This window comes from Dromiciops gliroides, chromosome 4, assembly GCF_019393635.1.
Source record: "Dromiciops gliroides isolate mDroGli1 chromosome 4, mDroGli1.pri, whole genome shotgun sequence".
Classification (NCBI taxonomy): domain Eukaryota; kingdom Metazoa; phylum Chordata; class Mammalia; order Microbiotheria; family Microbiotheriidae; genus Dromiciops; species Dromiciops gliroides.
This window is the reverse complement of record NC_057864.1, coordinates 385,555,070-385,576,453: the sequence shown is the minus strand read 5'-3', so window position 1 is coordinate 385,576,453 and position 21,384 is coordinate 385,555,070. Positions and strand designations below refer to the sequence as shown.

The window sequence follows — 21,384 nt, the reverse complement described above, 5'->3', positions numbered from 1 at the left end:
ACTTACTGTCCCAATTGCATATCTCACATTTTCCCAACTCCCTGTCTTTGCCTATACTGTGTCCTATGCTTGGAATGCAATCCCTATACTGCCCTTTTCCCTTTTCCTGTGTTCGATCAATTGAAATCCTTCTCCAATGAGGGCCTTCAAACTGTATCTCAAATGTTACTTCTAGGATGCCTTCTCCAACCCCCTAGTCAGAAATTCATTCATAGCACAATATTTATTCAAACACAGCTGATTTCGAATCCAAGGCTCTCTACTTTCTTCAATGCCCTTGTACATATTCTTTGTTAGAATGATTTTTATGTCATTCCCCCACCCACCCTATAGTAAGTTCCTTAGGATGAAGACCTTTATCTTGTTCATCATTGTATCTTCCCATTGTATCTACCACACCTTTCTGCACAAAATAGAGGTATAATAATTAAACCACAATTCAACACATATTTATTGTCCTATTTTGTGAAAAGCATTGTGCTAGCCTCTGGGGTTTGAATAAGGCACAGTCCCTGCCTTCACAGTTTACAATTTTAGCATGTAAATAAAACACATCAATTATTGTAATATATAATGAGTTCCTTGTAGTTCATACTTATGTCATATCTTAATATTTACAAAGAATTTTATCACAATCATCTTGTGAATTGGGTCATAATGGCATTATTATTCTCATTTTTACAGCTATGGAAATCGGGGCTTGATGGATGAGGTCTAAATGACTGTCCTATGGCCACACGGCTAATAAGTATCAGAGCCAGGATTGAATCGTAGGTCTCCTGATTCCAAATCCACTGCTCTTGCACAGAGAAGTATGTAACAAATAATTACCACTATGTTATCCAGAGGAGTGAGTGATCAGGAAAGACTTCAAGAAGTTGTCATTTGCACTGGATTTTAAGTATGGGTAAGAATTCAGCATATGGAATTCAGAATATGGAATAGAACATTTCAAATATAGGGGACTGGAGGAGCAAAAATATTAAGATCATGTATAAGGGCAGAACCACACATAAAGAATTCATTAGTATAGGAGTAGTAATATAACCCTGAGAGTTAAATGGAGATTCTAATTCTGATTGTGATTCTTGTGGTCTATTGCCAGGGACACAAAAACACCTTGTTCCAATCCTAAACCAGTTCCCTAATTCCCTTCCCTCCTTCTCCCTAACTACAAGAGTCAATATGAAAAATCCTAGATTAAGTTATAAAACCATACTCTGGGTCCACTACAAATTTATGTTATATAGTTTAAATGGCTCATTAAAGCAGCAAGGCCATCTCTAACACATTCCCTATAGCCACTGTTCCAAACCTTCCTTTCTTAAGCTTTCCACACCACCTTGTCCCCTTTCTCCACTTCCTTATCAGAGGGATGATATGTTATACTGAGAAGATAGCAGCCATTGACTGTGAACTCCTTCTTCCCTGTCCCACTCTACATCTCAAAATGCTGTGATATCTTATCATTCTCCATTCTCTACCATTTGACTCTGGCGAAGAGGCTATCATTCTCCCCAAGATTACTAACCACTCTACTTTTAGCTTTCATCCCATCCCATCTTGTGCACTCCAGAAGATTGCTCCCACAACAACCTCCCTTCCCGTTCAGTCTCCCTATCTTCTGGTTCTTCTCTAATGCGTACAAACATACATTCATCTCCTCTATCCTTAAAAACATTCACTTGGCCCTCCTATCCCCTCAACGCTTCATTCCATAGTTCCCCTTCTCTTCACAGCTAAACTCCTAGAAAATTTTCCATACTTTGGCTCCATTTACTCGTCCCTCATTCATCTCTGTCCCTTGCAGTCTTATTTCTGATTCCATCACTCAAATAGAACTTCAAAGTTTTGAAACTTCTTCAAAGTAATCAATGACCTTTCATTGCCAAATCTAATGATGTTTTCTCAGTCCTCGTTTTTCTTGACCTCTCTGCAGGATTTGATGTTACTGACTTACCCTCTCCTCCAAGATATTCTATCCTCTAGATTTTCAAGACACTGTGTTCTCTCTCTCTCTCTCTCTCTCTCTCTCTCTCTCTCTCTCTCTCTCTCTCTCTTTCTCTCTCTCTCTCTCTCTCTCTCCCTGTCTGACATCTCTTTTAAGTCTCTTTTTCTGGAACATTATTCATGTCCAACTCTCTAACTGTGTCCAACTCTAACTGTGGCTAGTACAAGGTTCCTCTACTCTACTTTCTTTATTTCCTTCCTCTAAGCAATTTCATCAAATCTACTGTGTTCAATGATCATCTCTTTAAGATGACTCCCAGAATGAACTATCCAGCCCTACTGTCTCTCCCAAGCTTCTATTCTCAACTGAATGAATGATAAGCTTCTAAAATTCAGTATGTACAGAATATATTCCATTATTTCCTTTCCACTATCCCCACAAAAATGATTCCTCTTCTCAATTTCCTATTTTTGCCAAAGATACTATTATTCATCTAGTTATCAAAGTTTGAAATCTTGGTGTCAACCTTGACTCCCCACTCTCCTTCACTGCAATACCTAATCAGTAGTCAAACCTCACTGATTCTACAGTACCTCCAATATATCTTCCACATATATGCCATTCTCTCCATTCTCATTGTCTCATCCTAGTTTCATTCATCATCTCTGGCCTGAGCTATTATAATGGCTTCCTAATAGGTTTTTGTGTCCTAGGTTTCTCCTTTCAGCAATACAACTTCCACATATTTCCCAAAATGATATTTCTAAAACACAGGCCTGACCATTCTACCCCTCTGCTCAGGCTCTCTATTTCCTTTAGGATAAAATACAAACTCCTTTGCCATTTAAATCAATTTATAATCTATGCTCTGTTTCTCATATAGAGAGTTCTATCTCCTATCTCCCATCTCCATGCCTTTGCATGGGCTGTTTCTCATGTCTTGAATTCACTCCATGTTCACATGTATTTCTTAGAATTTCTAGCTTCCTTCAAAATACAGCTCAAATTCCATTTCCTATACAAGACCTTTCCTTCTCCTTCCAGCTATCAGTGCACATCAATGCAAATTACTATACACACATACATGCACATATATACACATAAATATGTACACATACTTACATTTATCTAAGTTGTTCACCCTGATAGATTCTAAGCTCCTTGAGGCCAAGAACTCTCTCATGATCTTTTCCAGCAATGTCTAGCATATATCTGACACATGGTAAGTACTTAATAAAAGCTTGTGAATACAGTCTAAAGCATACTATTTTTTCTTTCATTATTTTCTTTTATTCGAGTCTTATACAAAATTACTAATATGGAAGTGTTTTACATAACTGCATATGTATAATCTATATCTGATTGCTTACCATCTCAGGGATAGGGAAAGGGAAAGAGGGAGGGAGGGATAGAACTTGGAACTCAAGATTTTAAATAAAAACATTGAAAAATAAATGCTTGTTTATTAATTGTTAAGTAAAGAATGTCTAGAGGAGGATAACCAAAATCATCAAAGACCTTGAGTCCTTCTCATCAGAAATTCAGGTGATAGAACCAAAAATATCTAACCTGGAAAATAGACATCTCAGAAAAGTCATGATAGAAGAGATATCAAATGGAAGAAGGATTGGAGATGTTCTGCTTAGCCCCAGAAGACAGAACCAGAAATAATGTTTGGAAGTTTGAAGGCAGAAGGGCAATTTTAAGCTTGATGCCAGAAAAGAAACCTCTTAATAATTCAAACTATCCAAAAGTAAAATAGGCCACCTAAGGAGTTAGTGGATTCCCCATCATTGGAAGTCTTATAGTATAGACTAAATGGCCATTATATTGGCTATGTGGTGATTCCTTTCAGGCTAGGATTGGACTTTCAGCTCTAAAGTTCTGTGTTTTCTATTCAATGGGTTTTGGTGGGTGGATTGTGAGGAAATAAAACAACCAGTATAGACTACACTTTCCAAAAGCTTGTCAGTAAAGGGTAGGATAAATACAGAATGACAGCTTAAAAGGGTAGCAGAGACAAGGGAAAAGGTTTTTAAAAGGTGAGATCTGAGCTGATTTTTAGATTCAGAAGTAGCCTGTAAAGAGAAACTTACAATGTAGGAGAGTAAGGGGGTGATTGATGGAGCTAGGTTAAGTAGTCACCAGACAGTGTGAGATCCAAGATACAAGTACAAGGGTTAGCCTTGGAAAGAGAGAGAGTTAACATTCCCTTGATACTAGAGAGGAAAGAAGAAATGATTTAGGAAAGGGATCCTTTTCAAGACACTGTGTTAGAAAGTGTTAGAGCTGAAGGCTTAAGAAGAAAATAGTATGAAAGAATACCTGCAAGTAATATACTAGAGATGAATGGAAAGGCTTCTGTGATGCAAGGAAGTCCTAGTTAAGGATAGACACCATATATTTGCAAGGAACCAATTAGCAAATACAGTGGCTTTCTCCAGTGCTGTGTGTTTTTGTTTTTGTTTTGTTTAAAGATGAGTCCTTCCCTGCATTGCCCAGACTAGAAGCAAAGTGGTTACTCATGTGGGCAATCCTCCACTACTGATTGGCACAGGAACTTTTGACCTGCTCCATTTAGTATTTGAAGAGCACTCTACATAAACTACCACATATGGCCCTCCAAACAACCCTGTGTCAGAGGTATGACATGTATTATCACCATTTCACAGATGAGAAATTGAACCTTTCTTCAGACTTAGCAATAGGAAACTTTTCCACAACTGCAAAAATAGTATCTTTTGGTGTCTAATATACATAGAAACATTTTTTCTCATAACATTTTTAATCATAGAGATTTCTATATATACCTACTCAATGAGAAGGCAGCAGCATAGATTTGATTTGTCAATTTGATTGTCAATTTGATTGTCAAGAGTTCAAGGCTAGTCTCAGCAATAGGATAACCTTTGAGCAGAATTGGAGTGAGGTATTTGTGTTCCCTAGGCTAGGTTTACAAATTGTGCCCTTTGTCTGTTACTAACCACATTTTACTATGATACATACAACTTGATTTCACTTTTGCCATAGAGGGAATATTAGAAGGCATCTAATTCTGAGCCCCCTTGGTTTACAGATGAGATACTATGTGCCTCAGTTTGATAGACTTGCCCAAGATGACTCCATCAATAGCAAGTAGAAAAGCCAGGATTTGAACTGAGATCCTTTAATCCTAAATCTAGCATCCTTTCTGCTGTACCATAGAGCATCTCCTTAGAGATCACCTAGTCCCACTCCTTCATTTTACAGATAAGTAAACTGAAGTCCAGAGACTTAAGAGACTTGCCCAAGATCATACAGGTAGAAAGTAATAGGAGAACTTGGATTAAACCTTGTGTTCATTTTTTTTAAAGGGCACTTTCTGTTGACAGTGATGAAATGAAAAAAATTGTTGATTTGTAAAGAGTGAGTTTTATTTGTTACTTGTGAGTAGTTTTCTCTGCCGCTCTATATTTAGACATATAAGGTAAGCCGTTTTACTGGAGCATAGTATAGGCAATTTATCTATTGATTTTCTTATTCTGTCCTTCACAAAATACAAATGGTAAAATATACTGAATCACCATAATGACAACCCTAGATTATCCATTAGTAGATAAAGTATAAAATTAGGCAATAACTCACATTTATATAGCACTTTGCAATTTACATAGCACTTTGCTCATAACAGCCCTGGATCATCTATTGGGGATAAGAGGCCAGTTTATTGACACACACAACCATATAAATGGGTTACAGATTAGCAAAGAGAAGGGTGACTTTTGCCAGTATGTTTAACATAATAATGCACCTGTATAAACTGTTTTAACTAATCTTAGGTAATGCTATTCTTATATTATCTCCATTGTATATGAGGAAACAAAGGTTAGGAAACTTGCCTACAGTCATAGAGCTAGTGAATGGAAGACTCAGGTAGTCTGCTTCCAAGCCTAGGACTCTTTCCACTGAAGGAACAGTGGGATTAACATACCGCTTATATAACATACCATTAACATAAATAACAAATTGTTTATTTCTTTTAATTTCCATCACCTATGACCTTTGACCTAGAGACACTAGACATTAAAATCAAATCCTCTGGTTCTGGGGGCAGGAGGGAGACATGAAAATTGGATGGGGGGGAATCACATCTTTATTTTCACTTACCTCAAAGAAATTTAACATTTCCTTCAATTATGAATTTAAAAACTATGATTCTAAGAAGGGATCCATGGGCTTCCCTAGACTGCCAAAGAAGTCCATGACACAAAAACATTAAGAACAGTTGGTCTAGATAATCCTGTATATATGAGGAATGGACTGCCATGAAATTGTCCAGCCCTATCTCTCCTTATCTATGATTAGAGAAACCACTACAAATAAATCCAAGTAAATTTCCATGATGTTGGATCACAACATGGGGTTTGCAGGGGGCAGCAAACTCTGGGTGCTCCTTCCCCTTTCTCAAATGATGTCTTTTTTTTTAAAAAGGAGCATATGATTGTTCCCTGAAGTTGTTTCATCCTATCATTATCAAAGTATGTTTTGAAGGCCTCTGACAAATTAAGGGATTAATGGAGTTATGAGAGAGAGCTTTTTAAGATCTCCCTTAGCATGCAATTAAGTTGCTAACTTGGAGACACATATGCTTAAGTGATAACAAAAAATAGTTGTATTCATCTTGAAGTTAGCTCAAAATACAGGTGATCTGTTTTAAAGGGCACCATATGCTCTGACTAAGACCATACTTGTCCTTTAAACTCAGGACTTGTAGTTGTTCTCTTTAAGGCTAGAGGCATTTGAGCCTTTCTGCAAAGGTTCAGCTCTGTACACTTTCAGGATATTGGTTGCTTGGAAGGGAAGAAGACATTTCTAAGGAAAGCATGTTAAAACATGCTATATGATTACATAATGTTATAACCATGACATTACAGAAACAGTTTTTCTACAAGCTTTTGCCAATCTTTAACTCACCAAAAAAGGATAACAATAATAACTATCATTTATACAGAACTTTTAAGTTTTGCAAAACACTTTGCAAATATCTCATTTGATTCCCACAACAACTAAGAGAAGTAGACAATATTATTGTCCCCATTTAACAGGTCTCATTTACATTATACTTGTATGCCTCCTTGAAGAAATCCCAGTAGCCTAAAGGTTTATGACACTGCCAAGCCATTACATTGCTGTATATTGGTTGGTAAAGGTACCTGTCTTTTGGTCCCAGAACTTCTCTTGCCTCTTAATAAAATGGGAAATTAAGTCAAACCTGCATCTGTGATAAAGGATTAACACAGAGACAAAAGGAATGGTAGGAAAATTAGTCAATCATCAAAAGCAATTGGTAGATGTAAAAGGAAGAAAGTATGTGGGCATTCCCAAAGCTCAAAATGAAGATGTGAAATTTTTAATTGAACTTAATAAGCTAAGGGTAATAAATGCCTACATAACATGACAGAATGCCAGAAAGGTAAGTGGAGCACAATCACAAGACATTTTCTGAGATTCTGAGAAGAGTGATATAGTTATGGAATTCAAAACATAACTTGTCATCAGGCAAAAGGTTTGCTATTAAATCTGGAGTGATCTTGAAAGTGATATGTGGGAACAAGATACAGAGATGCCATTATAGTAAGAGAGGGAAAAGTCTAAAAGGCAGTGTGTTGATAAGATGGCAATGTCTACAAAGATTTTTTAAAAGATGAATAAAGCTATTCCATTGATTCAGTCGAGTTTGGTTGAACAAATTGTGTCTACTATATACAGAGGAATGTTCCAGAAAGACAGTGGCACATGACCATTGTCCTCAAGAGCTTACAAAATAGTCATTTCACTGAATCAAGAGGGCTCCTATAACAAAAAACTGCAACTGTAGTTGAAGAGTATTTACAATGAATGAGATGGAAGACATGTACAAAAGGATAAAAGAAGCACAACCACTTTAAAAAATGATATTGATTAAATTGTGTCTAATAAAAATGTTTCTTGTAATAGCATTAGTCAATGCTTTTTAAAACATCCATTTAAAATAGAAAGTGTTTCCGCTTTAATGCTTTTAGGTTTAATAAAGTATATATTTCATCTTGATCATCAAAGAAGGGGTGGGACTTCAGTGGAGAAGGAAAATAAAATAAACTATAAGCCATACATGCATGTCAGTATCTATTGAATTGTTGCTGCTGAATTTTGTTTTGTTTTGTTTTTATGGGCAAGCATTAAAAACACACAGCACAAGTGAGGTTCTGTTTTACTGGCAACAGTGCCATTGACATAGACCACTTTCAGAAAGGATGCGCAAGGACACTAATAAATGTTCAGTCAACGACTACCTCAAAACAAAACAATGAGAGGCAAGAGCTGAAAGTAAGTGAAAAAATATCTATTCATAATCTAATGAAAATGCTACAGCTCCAAAAAAGACTTTCAGTGAAACCAGCCAAAATTATTTTTAAGTACTGTTGTCTTCAACCTTTTGAAATGAAGAATTTGCCTTTTGATGTGAAACCTGCTTTTCATCATAAAGATAGAACACAGTGTCCTTGGCTAAGCTATTCACCACAGAAGTGGGCTATTTTGGTATTCTCTGTTTAGCATATTGTAAAGGCCCAGATTCCAGGTGAGCTGCTTATTACAGAGTAGACTGAAAGTCTATACAGTCCTCTCCTTGCTTCATTGATTTCATGCCCAGCCTACCATTCAACCAGTCCCTTAAATATTTCATCCAATATTCAATAAATCAATAACATGCTTTGCAATCATAATAGATGCCTTGAATTAGTATGTGGAGTATGGAAATAATCTGAAATTACTTTAATATATAAACAAACTTACTCACAAGGATTTCAATAATAATGAGTAATACTAATAAAAAAATTTTTATAATCCAATCATCAAGAACATTCCACCCCAATGAAGGGTGTTTATAATATGCTTGGACAATAAACTCTAGAGGATTACAATAATTTTACATCACGTTTTCTGAGCTTTTGAATTAAATTAATAATAAACATTAGTAATAAAACAATTTAGGAAATTGTTCATCCATTCATATCCATTCTGTGAGATTAAAATTGGATATTAGATCATAAATCTCCCCTACTTAACCTTTCCCTTAATTTATCTCCCAGACTAGTAAATGGAAGAAGCTTCTGGTTTTCTAGTTAGAGCTTTTATTGTATGGTAGTCACAAGGTGATGTTGATTAGAAGGATAGGAAAGTAGAAATACAATACAAATCGTCTTAAGTCTAGGCTTAGTCTATATTCCGTATAAAACTCACCAAAACCCAAGGCCACCTTTGGGGCGAGAGACCAAGTCAAGCATGTGCTGTTAACCGAGAGCTGGGCCAAGTCAAACTCCAATCCGCGTCTGTCTGTGCAGCGCAACCAGGAGACCAGCGGAGCAGGAAAAAGCCCACTTCCGTTCTCTCCTTGCCTTTTAAGCTCGCACCCCGGAAGTCGAGTGGTCAGCAGGCAATCTGGCATGCATTGCAGGCGGACTGGTGTGCGTAGCTCATGCTGTTGGTCTCCTCCCCAAAAGGGTGGTCCTAAAAAAAACTGGCGTCTCTCCATTATCTAACCGACTGTTAAAACTTTTTACCACCATTCAGAAAGTTGTATTTTTGATACTTATTGAATGAACAAGAGGTTTCTATTTCAGAAGATGATTGCAAAATACTCATCCAAAATAGTCTATAGATCAGATTCACTTGAAAAATCAAACACCATAAATACATTTTATTTGATGCTTTTATGTTCAAAAAGTGCTTGCTTCAAGATAATCTTTTAAAGTAATAGTGTAAGTATTACTATACCCATTTTGTAAATGAGGAATCTGAGACTCAGAGAACTAACCTGTCCATGATCAGACAGCTAGTGTCAGAACAAAAACTGAAACCTTAGTCCCCTGGCTCCAAGTCCAGTGTTAGTGCCACTCTACCTATTGCCTCTTGCTTCATCTTTATTTCCACAGCACCTAGACTTCATTTCCACAGCACCTTGCACACAGTACATTCATAAAAATTATTGCATGGGGCAGCTAGGTGGCTCAGTAGATAAAACACCAGCCCTGGATTCAGGAGGACCTGAGTTCAAATCTGGCCTCAGACACTTGACATTTACTAGCTGTGTGACCCTGGGCAAGTCACTTAACCCTCATTGCACCACCCCCCAAAAAACTAAATTAAAAAGTATCGCATAACAAATTATGGTAAATGAAGGTGAAGGAATTCTATTGTGCCATAAGGAAGGATGAAAGGAATAGGTTCAGAGAAACCTGAGAAATTTATATGATTCATAGTGAAGCAAGCAGAAACAGAAAAATAATGTATACAATAACAAAAAATGCAAAGATAAATATCTTTGAAAGATGTCATGATCTTTGATCAATGCAATGAGCAACCATGGTTCTAGAGAACTAATGATGAGCTATATACTACCAAACTCCTGACAAAGAAAGAGATATTGGATTCAAGATGCAGAATGAGACATATACTTTTGGACATGGATACTGTGAGAACTTGTTTTGCTTGGCTATCCATATTTGTTACAAAACTTTTCTTTTTCTTCTTTTCTTTTAAACTGGGAGGTGGGAAGAAAGATATAATAAATGTCTTTAGTTGAAAATAAAATAAAATTTTAAATTTACATGAAATATCTCAAAAAGGAAAATTTTGCTTAAAGGAAATGTTGGGTTTTTCTATTCTTGCTACATTATTAATTTTTAAATAGTTTTAAATTGTTAGCCAGATTGTTAGTTGCAATCTCAGTAAAGTGCTATGGGGAAAGCCATATCTATGTTGATAGTTCTTTACCATGGTAAGATTAGAGGTGGTAGTAGAATTCAAACATAGGAGCATCACAGATGGCAGCAAAAAAAAAGACAAGATTCAAATTAATATAAAATGTGAACCCCAATACAAAGTACTTCAAAGTTTATAGTGAAATGTAATTAGTAACAAAAAATACTGAAAAATCTTAGGTATTCAAAGAACCCGCCCAGAGATTTTTTAAATCAACCAATCAGTTTTAGGATGGGGATAAAGGAAGATGTTGAGACATTTCCCTAAGCTAATTACTAAGTTCTGCATTTGTTAGATGTTAGATATATTCTCTAGATTTACTAAAATACAGAGTATTGAAGAGAGGTCTGTTATAGAAGAAGAATCTGAGGAAATAAATGACTGGGGCAGGGGGAGATAAAGTCATTGTTGCATACCAGAAATTCCACACTTGAGACTATTAACATTCCACAGATTCAAAATATATTCTCAGCAAATTTCTTTGAATTACACAGAGAAAACTAATGTGTACTTTTAATTGCTTTCTAATAGGCCACCATTGACATTATAGAGTAGATGTCATAGTCAGTCTAGACGAGGATTTAGGAGGACTCAATGACTGAGGAAACTATACTACTCTCTAATCTCCTATAGATCCCTGAATAACAGGATAGAAGCACCAAGGAAAAATTGGCATTGCAATTGGAACATAGGCAGAGGAGAATGCTCTATATCTTTGCAAATAAAAGAAAATAAAAGCAATTTCAATTCCTGGGCTAGATATGTCAAGTAGAAAGAAGAAACAGCTAACTTTGAGGAAGAATAGGAAATTCTAGATAAATGGGCATGGCAGTATTGGTATAAACTCTTCACATTGAAACAAAGCCATATTGAGTATGATGTGGAATTATTAACATAGCACAGTCTCAAATGGCTAATGCAGTTGTTTTTAGATGTGATCCCTGGCATCACAGGTCAGCAAACAGAAAGACACCAAACAAATCCAAACTCAAACAACAATGGGAATTTAATATGAGCCCTTTCCCAACAAAATTAACAGACCTAGTTCTAGGTCATTTTTCCAAACATATAATTCTGATTGTCATATAACACCAAAGTATAGGCATTCTTGGACAGAATGATTCCACTGAGAAACAAATAGAAAGTTAATTCTTCATTCTCTTCCCTGAATACAAATGGAAATTATCCTATTAATGTTTTGTAGAAAACATTATACTAGTCCATAATAATAAAGCTTGATTTTTCCCTGTAAGAAAGTACAGAATTCCAAATATCTATGACCCATGGACATATGTGCTCAATAGAAAACAGCCTACTTAATATTTAAATGAAGTGAGCTAATCCGATTCACCCTAGATTTTACCATTTTCCTTTATGGAAATTTTCTCTTATACTGTAGTGCATATCTTTGTAACATGTGCTTTTGGACTATTTAATTAATTACAAAGGAAAATTATGTGAAATATTAATGAAGAGTGCAAAAGGATATATATTTGAAATGAGGCTTAGATGTTGGCATCCCAGCTGAACATGAGATGTGAAGTTATGATTTTTTTAAGTCAATGTTCACAAAAATGAGTCAGTTTGTAAAAGGTCACAATAATGCAGTCCAAAGATTGAATAATAACATAGATCATTGCACACATATACACATGTGTATATATAAGTATATGTATATATTCACATATATAAACATAAGTATGTGTGAAGAGAGAGGGGAGAGATTGTTTTTGTATGTTTACGGTAAAAGTACTGGTGGCATTAGAAATGGAGTTATTCATTCTTCTTAAAATTACCTTATAGCTGCTCCATTTAATCAAACTTGTTAATTTCTCCAATAAATATATTTTTAAAACTATTTAGTACTTCTTGGTATTGCATTGATAATTATATAACAACCATTGGGCCTATGTAACTACTTAAAGACATAAAGCCAAAATAATTTAATTTCTTTTTACTAGTGTCTGATTTTAAAAATTAAGTTCCAGTAATCTACTAAAGATTCATTTACATATATCTGTATATGCATCATGCTGTTCCGAACATGGTTAATTTAGTATTTGTGGACCCAAGTCTCTTCATCTATAAAATAAGGAAGTTGGACTAGATGATCTTTAAGATACTTTCCACATCTGACCCACAATAGTTCTCTGTGTATAGGCAGACATGTGGAGTTTTTTAAAAATACCTAATAAAGCCAATTATTTTGCTAATCCAAACCTATAGGTCTGGGGGGAGGGGGCATAAAGGTGTTACCTTCTGGTTCTTATCTCCCTTTTAAAATTTTAAAGGACACCCTGATATTTACAACAACAAAGTACTTTTCATTTTATGCAGAGCCTTCTAAAGAGGTAGTTTGAAAGATATGAGAATTAACAACCTAAGTGTCTGACTGGTTAATGGAGCCAATCTTACTCCTATATACCTAAATAAATTTAAGGCATGGGCACAGTGGTGTTGGAGGCAGGGAACCACTTTCAAGGCAGCTGAAGCTTTCAAGTCCAATTCATGGGTCAGTGTTTTCTTTTTGAAAAACACATCCTACCGATTTGTAATTTTTAGCTAATTACCTGAAAGTGAAGCAATGGCTCACAAACCACCCTTGCAACTACAGAAAGGGTAACAAGGGTAACTCTTTCTACTGCAAGAATAATTGTCTAAAGCCTTTTTAATAACCACTACCCCCAAGAAAATAATACTTAGTTCATGAAAGGGGAAGAGATATGTGTGTGCCCTGCCTGCCTTCCCAGGCGAATGTGTATGAGAAGAGGGGATATATCATCCTAGAGAGTTGTTAACAAAGGGATTGGATACCAATTTCTGGACCACATTCCATCAGTGCCCTTGCATTCCCAGTACATTTCTTTTCCAAATGCAATCCCTACCTTCTGTGTGGACAGCGGAGACATAGGTCCAATTGTAACGTTTGACTATGTCAAGCATAGCCCTGGCTTGCAACGTGTCTGAAGGAACTACCCTCAAGAAATATTTGTACAAAGTTTTGTCACTCAGGTCAATGCTTGTGGCTGAATAAGCAATCTGAGGGATGTCAAAGAGTTGAAGTAAGTTCTGGACTTGGATGGCCACTGAGCTGGATCCAGGACCAATCACACCTGCAATGGGCTTTTTAGTCCGGCCAGGGTGGTGAGACTGGTTGTCAGGTAGGCATCTATTGGTCCCATCCTTGTCATCCCGAATAGAAATAAGAGAATCTCTAATGAACTCAATACTCTGCTCCAGTGCAACAGATGAATGCCAGCAGGAATCCCTAATCTCACTTCCCAGAGTGATGTTGGGTAGCAGAATTGGATCAGAGTTAATTTTATCCAATGTGTGAAACATGGCCTCCACTCTCTGGATTCCATACTGCTCCCTTATCTCCCCACACTTCCTCTCAGGCACCTTTTCTGCTGGTGGCTGATGGTGGACAGAGAAGAGAGCTCCAATAATGACATCCCCATCCATTCTAGCCACTGATCGCTGAGAGGAACCCCCAACCAACAACACATTTCTGCCAGGGCTCCTGGGTAGAAGAGTCATCTCCAAGAAAATGGCTGGGAAAAACACCAACAACATCCCAACCATCTTATTGCACGGTGCCATACACAACCAGGTGACCAATTTGATAGACTCCTCTTTCCTGAATGTTGTTGAGGATACAGAGATGTCTTTTGTTTTCCTCTCTCTTAACTTGGTTGCCTCTCCCCTAAGTGTCACCTATACAGCAGTAGCCACGGTTCTGTCCCTCTTCCTCTTCCTCTCCTTCTTCCTCGTCCTCCACGACCACCACCTCCACTCACTGGAGGCGTTTTCAGATAAATGTGAGCCTTTCTTCTCCAGGAGTGGTTCAAAATAAATGTATCAATGGCACAGCAGGACTCATTGTAGCCTGGAGTTGTACCTTACTGGGGAGTGAGGGGAGGGGTGCAGTAAGAATAGAAACAAAAACACCATAATTAGAAGAAATGGTCAGTGAATGTTAATCATTTCTCAACCCTTTCATTTCGGTGAATGTCAGTATCAACCAGAGGGAAATTTTACGGGCCACCTCGAGGACAGCTAGAGAAATGTTATGCTTATTCCTCTCCAGTGCTCTGTAAAGTCTTGCATTGTTTATAGACATAGCTACCTAGCCTCAAGGTTGACTTTGACCCTCTCACTCTGTGTCTCCAGCATGCCAAAACAAAAACAAACAAAAAGTTTTCAAGGTATTATCTTTGTTTTTACTTCTTCCTGCTAGGTGGTTCAGTCCAGAAGAAGTTTCTACTAGTTGCTGCATTCACTTCCCTATTCTCACTCTGACTTCAAGAAAATGGACTTTTTCAGGGGAAAAAAAAGTAAATCCAAAGCACTTTACTTCAAAGTAAATCCAAGCACTTTTTTAAGGTCAAAGAGAGAAGTGGATGTATCATTTACATAAACTTTAAGAACTGAGGGAGAAAAAAGGATGAAAGATTAAATCCAAGTGTGAAATTTAAGCTTGGGGAAAATCCATATTAGTTACTAAGGCAACGCCTGGGAAAGTCATCGTGTTTTGGGTTTTTCTTTTCCTGGGAAGCCAGCCTTTCACTAGATTTTGAGGGAAGAAGAGGTGAGGATGATTAGGCTGATTAAAAGAGATTAAATAGTTTAGCGCATTTGAGAGAACGGACAGAGGGTATTTTGTACATACCTTAGTTGAAACTGTTTTGTTCAACAGAGTTTAAATAAGGGGGAGAAAGCAATAGTTTCCTGTTGCATTCATTTGTGGGAGAATGGCACCCACTGGACCGCTGCTTTCAGAACGCTGGACAGCGCACCGAGAAGCTTCAACCTTTTCCCTGCAGTCACCAGGACTCGGTGAATGAATTAACCCCATCCTCTTCCCCTTTCCTTCAACTTACTTGTCTGTGTTCTTCACCCCCATCACCACCACCAGAAAGCAGCAGCAGCACAGAAACACACACACACACACACACACACACACACACACACACACACACACACACACACACACACACACACACACCTTTGCCCTTACCCCCATCACCTTTCCTCTCTTTTCCCAGTTTTACCGAGGTTTCTCCTGCTCCTTTTGAACCAATTTGGGGAGAGTGGGAGTGAGGATTGGTTTGGGGGTAGAGTCACAGACTCTCAGTAGCAAGCGGAGCTGAAGTTGGCTCCCACTGCTATCCTTAGCCGGGTCTCTTTCTCCTCAAGGAGAAAGTAGGAAATAAAAGGGGTTAAGGGAGTGGGGAGATGACTAAAAGGAGGGAATCGGGTGCAGGAGAAATAAAGATTATTCCAAGGAACCAGTGGTCTCAACGCTTCCCCTGATTGCATGGCCAAAATAAATAAACATGCATCTATCACCAAGCAGAAAATTAGAGAGATTAGAACTGTGCCTGCCATATGAAGACAGCATTTATCTACTATATTATAGATCAACCTTGACATATTTGGCGGATTTAAACTTGAGCCTTACCTGAATCTGGGAGACAGTGCTGTTCTTCCTTGGTCAAAGCAGACAGTGGCACCTCTCCCGTTCACAGAAGCTTTAGCACAAATCCAGTCGGATGGTAAGGATAAGCTATGGGCTGTACACTAGTGCCCTCTTTCTTCAACACAATTTTACCGCAAGAAAAAAGGGGGAAAAAACAGGTCACCCAAGGCTCATCCATTATCTCATGCATAAAAATTAGTCATTTGTGGAAGGGGGATGGGGAGATAAGACTGAGAAAAAAAAGATAATTCTTATTCCTTTTACTATTCTATGTTTCTTAATGAAACAGTGAAACATAAATAATGTTGTGGAGTTGGTAGGGAAAGGAAGTACATATGCTGATTTTTGTGGATGTTCTCTGTATATCTTTCATCTATTCAAATAGATTGTCCTCCCTCCAATAAGACAAAATCTGACTAAGGAATATAGACTGTAAATATATGTGGAGGCATCCAGAAGATTCCTTTGCCTTTTGGGAAAAGAGCCAGAGGCCACGAAGAAGATAGAATGTAAAGGAGAGAGAGAAATGTGTGGGGTCTGTGTTTGTGTGTGTCTGTGTGTAACTCTGTGAGAGAGAGAGAGAGAAAGAGAGAGAGACCAAATGAAAACAGAAGCAAATCTAGACTGTATTTTTCAGGTCAAGATGTAACTAAATTGAGCATGAGAAAGCCAGGTCACATGAAAACAGTGAAGTGAAAAACACTTATCCAAATACCTCTCAGGCTGGCGTCACCCCCAACAGGTCTCTGGGTGTTACAGTTCATTGTGTGAAAGTTGAAGTTAGATCACCATCCCTCTGGGAACTCTGTTGGATGAACAGAATGTGTCCAGCTTACACAAAGACAAGAACAAGTGTTGATGTGGTCCCTCTTATTCAATTCATTCTTTGCACGTGAATAAAAGTGTAGGGTCATTCCACAGCCTACTGGCTCATTTCAATAACAAAACACAAAACAGTCATAATGGAGAACATAGCCAAGGCTCAGTTTCAGTTCCTTTTATAAAAATTTATAAAGGGAAGTCAGAAACTTTGATCAAAATTAAGATCAAAGTGTTGCCTATATTCTCCAAGTGATAGATTATTTAGGGGTTTGTTGTGATTGGTGTTATTGTTTTGGAGGTTTTGTTTTGTTTTGTTTTGTTTTTCAGAAAATACCTGGAGCTAAAAGGAATTTGTTTGGTTTCCATTCCATGGTTATAATGGAGCTAGGAGCAAAAGGAGTCATCGTAGAGCCATCTTTAGACTTCAAGAGGGAAAGAGCAGGAGATAATTTTCTGTCCTCCAAGAAGGTGATATTGGTCATCTGCTGCTTATTCCTTGGAGACTGAACATATTGTGCCCTTCTAATTTGGGAAAACTTTTGCCTTGAAGCCACAGCACAATACTACTGTGGATCAAAGCTTCATACATTAATACATTTCTCCAATATAAATTTTATTTGCTTTTTCCCATTTTGGATAATGTCACCCTAGTAAGATGAACTCTGAATGAGACTGACCAGGAGCACTTCAATGATGCAGTCAGCTGTATATTTATAATACATTAACAATCATTTACTGGATTGAGAAAATTACAGCCTCTAAAATTCAAACTGTGCTTCCATATGTGTGTTCTACAAAGCTGAACATTTAAAAAATAAAACAATGTGTTTTAGAAATGGCTCCTTTACTATTGAAGGAGTAATTAAATGCTCAGATTCATTTATGCACCAATTCATTTGACAGTAAGTAAATAAGTTTTCAGGCTTCATGGAAAATGCTTTCAAGGAAGATAAATTTGAAGACTTATAGCATATTAGGTATTCCTATGTTCATAAGTTATATTTTTTAATTTAAATAGAAAAGATGTCAAGTATGTGGGAATAATGAGTGCTTTCTTCTTGATAATCCTCTAAGGAAAAAAAGAAAAGCATTCTGGAAGAGTCAAGTGAAGGAAGGAAGAATACACTGATGAATCAGAATCATTCTTAAATTCTCTTTTTAAAAGAGACTAAGGCGTTTTCTTTTTCTTAAAACTATTCTTCAATACTTCAAAAGCTCTATCATTCTATTGATGTAGGAAGTCTCCTGATAGCCAACCTTCTAGTGATAAGTGCCTGCCCACTTATGTAAAGTTCTCTGATGCCAATCCATTGCTCGGCACTACTGAAAGCATTTTTAGCTTGGTAAGACCTACCAGAGCTTTTATTCCACTAGCAGAGGCTTTCTAAATCCAGGATCACCTCGATGTCAAGATGAAGCATCAGCACAGGATTTAAATTGAGAGCTGAAAATAATTCAGAGAATGATCAAATGGGTTAACCAACATATTAATTCAACTCTCTAGCATAAGAAAGACAAAGGTAGGGAAAGTGGTATAGAGAAACATTATTAAAAGGATCAAGGAAGTGGAAAAGTACCTGTATAAGAATAGATGTTAAATCATCTGAGGTCTACTACTTAGTACCTGGGTTATTTTAAATGAGTCACTCAATACATATACACATCCCTTGATCCTCATCTGTAAATGAGTGGAGGGGTGAACTAGATGATCTCTAAGGTTTCTTCTACATTTAAATCCTATCCTGTGCACTAGACTAATGCAAAAGCTAAGATATGATATGAAGTATTTAAAATCATGAAAACTATAATAAAATGAGCATTTATCCCAAATCCATGAATACTTGCACTATGGAGAAAGACAGAGATAGAAAATGACAAGGGGGAGACAGAGAGACAGAGAGATAAAAACAGAGAGAATGGGGGCAGCTAGGTGGCGCAGTGGATAGAGCACCAGCCCTGGATTCAGGAGGACCTGAGTTCAAATCCAGCCTCAGACACTTAACACTTACTAGCTGTGTTACCCTGGGCAAGTCACTTAACCCCAATTGCCTCACCAAAAAAAAATCCCAGAGAGAATGTATTAAGCATTTACTTATTATTTTCCAAACCTTAATTAGCACCAAAACGTTTTAAGTTAAAGGTATGACACACTTTGCAAAACTATAGTTAAACTGGATGGTTTGATTAAGTCAAATTTGAATTTGTTCGAAATGGTAAATATTGCTAGTAACTTCTGAGAGAGCAGTCTAAGTAGATAGAATTGTAGGGGAAGAGGATCATAGATTTAAAGATACATGGGATCACAAAAGTCATCCTATAGAACACCCTTATTTTACAATTGAGGAAACTGGGGATCAGAAAGTTCAAGTGACTTACTTGAGTAAATCACATAGGTAACAGGTGGCAGAACTGGTATTCCAACCAAGGTTCCCTTATTCTAAATCCAGTGTCCTTTCTTATTGTATTATGTGATTTCTCTAAACTAGACAGCAAGAAGCTGGTGAGGAAATAGATTCAGCAAATGTGGATGATTCTTTCTATGATCTTAGAAATGGAAGGGAAGAATTATACGGATCTGAGGAAATAGTAGAGTCCAGGGAGGTTTTTTGTTTGTTTTTAAGGATGACAGTAGATGTGGGCATCCTGGAAAGCAAACGAATAAGTCACAGGAGCAGGGAAGGAGTCAATAGATGTGGAGAGACTGAAGATGAAATGTGCAGAGAATGATCAATGGGGAAAGCTTCATGGGGAGATGGGAGGGCATATGATCAAGGCACAGGGGGGTTAAGTATGGGTAAGGATGTAGAGGAGTTTTGAGAAGTAGAACAGTGGATATAAGAGAAATCAATTGTCCCAACAGAGTAGGAGTTGGATTGATCTGCTAAGGGAGTAGGATGACCAGATGTTACCTGGAGGGAAGGGGAAGGTGATGGGAGTAGCTTGAGGAGAGGAGAAGTTTTGATGCCAAAACAATCATCTGAAAAGTGAGTAACTCAGTCAGAATATAGCTGTCATTTGGACTCAACTAATTTCTTTATGGAAATTCAGTCAAAACAATTTGTGTGTCCTAGCATAAGGAAAACCATAGATTCAGTTATGCTGCATTATTCATTCTTTCACTTAAATACTTTGATTCTGCATGGAAGGCCCTGGTCTGAGTATTGAAAGAGATACAAAGATGAACAAAATTTTGTCCTGGTCTTCAAGGCATTTGCTAGCCTTCTCCAATGCCTCTTAATCCCAGTGCCTTCCCTTTGTGAATTATTTCCCAGTTTTCCTGTATATAGTTTCTTTTAAATATATTTGTTTGCATTTTGTCTCCCCTCCTTAGACTGTAAGAACCTTGAAAGCAGGGACTGTCTTTTGTACCCCTTAGTGCTTAGCACAGTACCTGGAACATAGTAGGCACTTAATAGATGTTTATTGATTTTATTCGAATGGAACTATATTATGTTAATCTTCTAAAACACTACCTTTCATTATATTAAAAATCTTTCATGGATATTTATTTCCTACAGGATATTTTTATCCTGTTATTGGAGGTCCTCCACAACCTGACTTTTACTGTCTTTTCCATCTATTCTCCCAAATACTCCCCTACATAAAACAACTATTCCAGTCAGATTAGTCTTCTTCACTGTCCTCAAAACTTATCTTAAATTTTCCTGTCTTCATTCTGTGACAAGTGTTTTTGCCCTGATGTGGAATTTCTTTAACCTTCCTCTATCTCTTTATAAATCAGACTCTTTCTTTAAGGTTTAGTTCAAACTTCAGCTCTTCATGAAGAATGAAGACAAAGAAAAGACTCCTGGAAATAACAATTAAACAATAATTCCCTGTTCATCTTTATGTGAACAGTTTTATTTGGTAGACTGGCCAGGTCAGAAGCCAGATTGCAAAAAATTGAAGAGTTTATGGTGAAGTGGTGAACATCTCTACCTGAAGTGAACCCTCTCTCCATTGAACACAAAATAGCATTTCTTGCTTATGCCAGTCAACAGGCATCTTCATAAGCAGTACAATTACAAAGTTATGTGTTTGAGTTTTAAACAAATATAACTGAAGTTATGCTAATTGATGGGTGATTTCCTCTTCAAAGCAGTAATCTGTTATGTATTTATACTATACAAAAACTACAGGGGCAGCTAGGTGGCACAGTGGATAAAGTACTGGCCTGGGTCAGGAGGACCTGAATTCAAATCTTACCTCAGACACTTACTTAATGTTACCCTGGGCAAGTCACTTAACCCCAATTGCCTCAGACATCTGGGGCCATCTCCATTCATCATGATGAACATCTTGCCACTTTGTTCCAAATGGTTCTGGAGGAGAGAGTGAGGTTAATGAC

At 37.3% G+C, this 21,384-nt stretch overlaps 1 protein-coding gene across 5 annotated transcripts in view; it reads right to left on the bottom strand.

Moving 5' to 3' along the window:
* GRM1 (glutamate metabotropic receptor 1) overlaps positions 1 to 16,754 on the bottom strand; it is a 452,400-nt gene extending 435,646 nt beyond the window's left edge. For all 5 annotated transcript variants that reach the window (XR_006352779.1, XR_006352780.1, XM_043963679.1 and 2 more), the window contains exons 1-2: positions 16,197 to 16,754; positions 13,618 to 14,637 (exon numbers count right to left, since the gene is read on the bottom strand). Coding sequence is in view for 3 of the 5 variants with exons in the window: in XM_043963679.1 (XP_043819614.1) it covers positions 13,618 to 14,335 (718 nt within the window). In the remaining 2 variants the exon portion in view is untranslated. The remainder of the gene's footprint in view (positions 1 to 13,617; positions 14,638 to 16,196) is intronic.
* Between the last annotated feature and the right edge of the window lie 4,630 nt (positions 16,755 to 21,384).